Source organism: Alligator sinensis, unplaced genomic scaffold (genome assembly GCF_000455745.1).
Source record: "Alligator sinensis unplaced genomic scaffold, ASM45574v1 scaffold9_1, whole genome shotgun sequence".
Taxonomy (NCBI): domain Eukaryota; kingdom Metazoa; phylum Chordata; order Crocodylia; family Alligatoridae; genus Alligator; species Alligator sinensis.
Window position 1 is genome coordinate 1,411,409 of NW_005842304.1, and position 1,490 is coordinate 1,412,898.

General features: G+C 28.9%; 1 protein-coding gene across 1 annotated transcript in view; it reads left to right on the top strand.

The window, feature by feature from the left end:
- CPNE8 (copine 8) overlaps positions 1-1,490 on the top strand; it is a 185,958-nt gene that overhangs the window by 110,033 nt on the left and 74,435 nt on the right. Inside the window, exon 10 of the mRNA XM_025209700.1 lies at positions 315-356. Within this exon, the coding sequence (XP_025065485.1) occupies positions 315-356 (42 nt within the window). The remainder of the gene's footprint in view (positions 1-314; positions 357-1,490) is intronic.

Here is a 1,490-nt window from a genome sequence, read left to right on the forward strand (position 1 = left end):
TTAGTAAGTTACCTTTATTTGAATCATCTGTTGTTAAATTAAAATGTGTTGTACTATAATAAACGTAATTATAAATCAAGGCTGATATAGCTTATGTTGAAGAGGCTCATGTTTTTAGGCCAAGCCCTGGAATCTAATGACATATTTCATAAGGAAGTATTCATTCTTCGTAAACCAGACTGCTAAACTGTCTGACTTTCCAAAGCACATATTTATAAAAGCTTGCAACATGTTCTTCAAATCTTAAGTATATTTTATTTTTGTGTAAACAGACATTTTAGTAAGGTGTGTTTTATATTTGATTTTTTTGACAGAACAATTAAGATAGAGGTGTATGATTGGGATAGAGATGGAAGGTAAGCTGTTTTCTTATATGAATCGTTTTCATGATTTCTAATCATGATGTTTGTATGAGGTATAAATATATATAAAAGAATAAACTGTTTATGTTCATACAAGCCGTCTAGAGTTCTCTAGTTCTCATTAATCTTAATGGCTATTTTGCTTTTGTTTCAAAAAAGTAATGTACATCTGCTTAACTTTTTCCCTAATTCACTTGTATCCTTTTATATTATGTATTATATTACATATTATTTTGTTTTAAAGTTGGATAAAATGTTTTAACATTTTATAAGGTTGGCTTGGGAAATTATTTTGGTAGAAGAATTATCAACTTCTAAAGGCAAGAGAATATTTTTCTTCTAATGTAAACAAAATTGTTCAGTATCTTTTTTGTTACTGATCACTTTAAAATTGTTTTAAATTGAAATTTTAAATTTCATTTATTTGAATTGTTACAGCTGAAACTGTTTATTACTACCCCAAAATTACCTGAAAACCTGGAGAACTAAATATATTTAAAGAATTTGAACTGTATTAAATAGTTAGTAATTACTGTTGTATCTATTTGCAATGGTTAAATTGTCAGAGGGAAGAGTATTTATAAAGCGGATCAAGAAATATGTTTCTCCTTCAAGAACTTTGAATAAAACCCAAATATTTTTGCTTTCATTGAGTCTTTTTCTCCAAAAGTTATAGTTTTGCTGGGGGGGAAAAACCCAAAACAGGAAAAATTATTTTCAGCCAAAATCTTTGTGTTTTTATTCGTAAAAATTGGCATTTTCTATGAACATTTGTAAAGACAAAAAAAGTAGTAACAATATTTTTAATTTCCATTTTTTTAGTCAAATTACAATTTTTCATTTTAATTTTGAAGAACGATTGGCAAACATTCCTTTTTGAATGAAAAACTTCAGCAAACTAAACAGATTCTTCATTGCTCATAGCCTTGCTGCCTGGAGGCTATAATCATGTATCTGGATGTCATTTAGCTTAATCTTACAACTTGTGCTACTCCATCAGAAGTTTGTCTTCACTATCCTGCTGTTTCTTGCTTCATTTTTCCATGGTACTAACAAAACTTTAAGAATAACACTCCTATTCCCTTCCATTCTGGCCCAGTTTTCTGCTGTTCTCCTGGATTCTTTCCC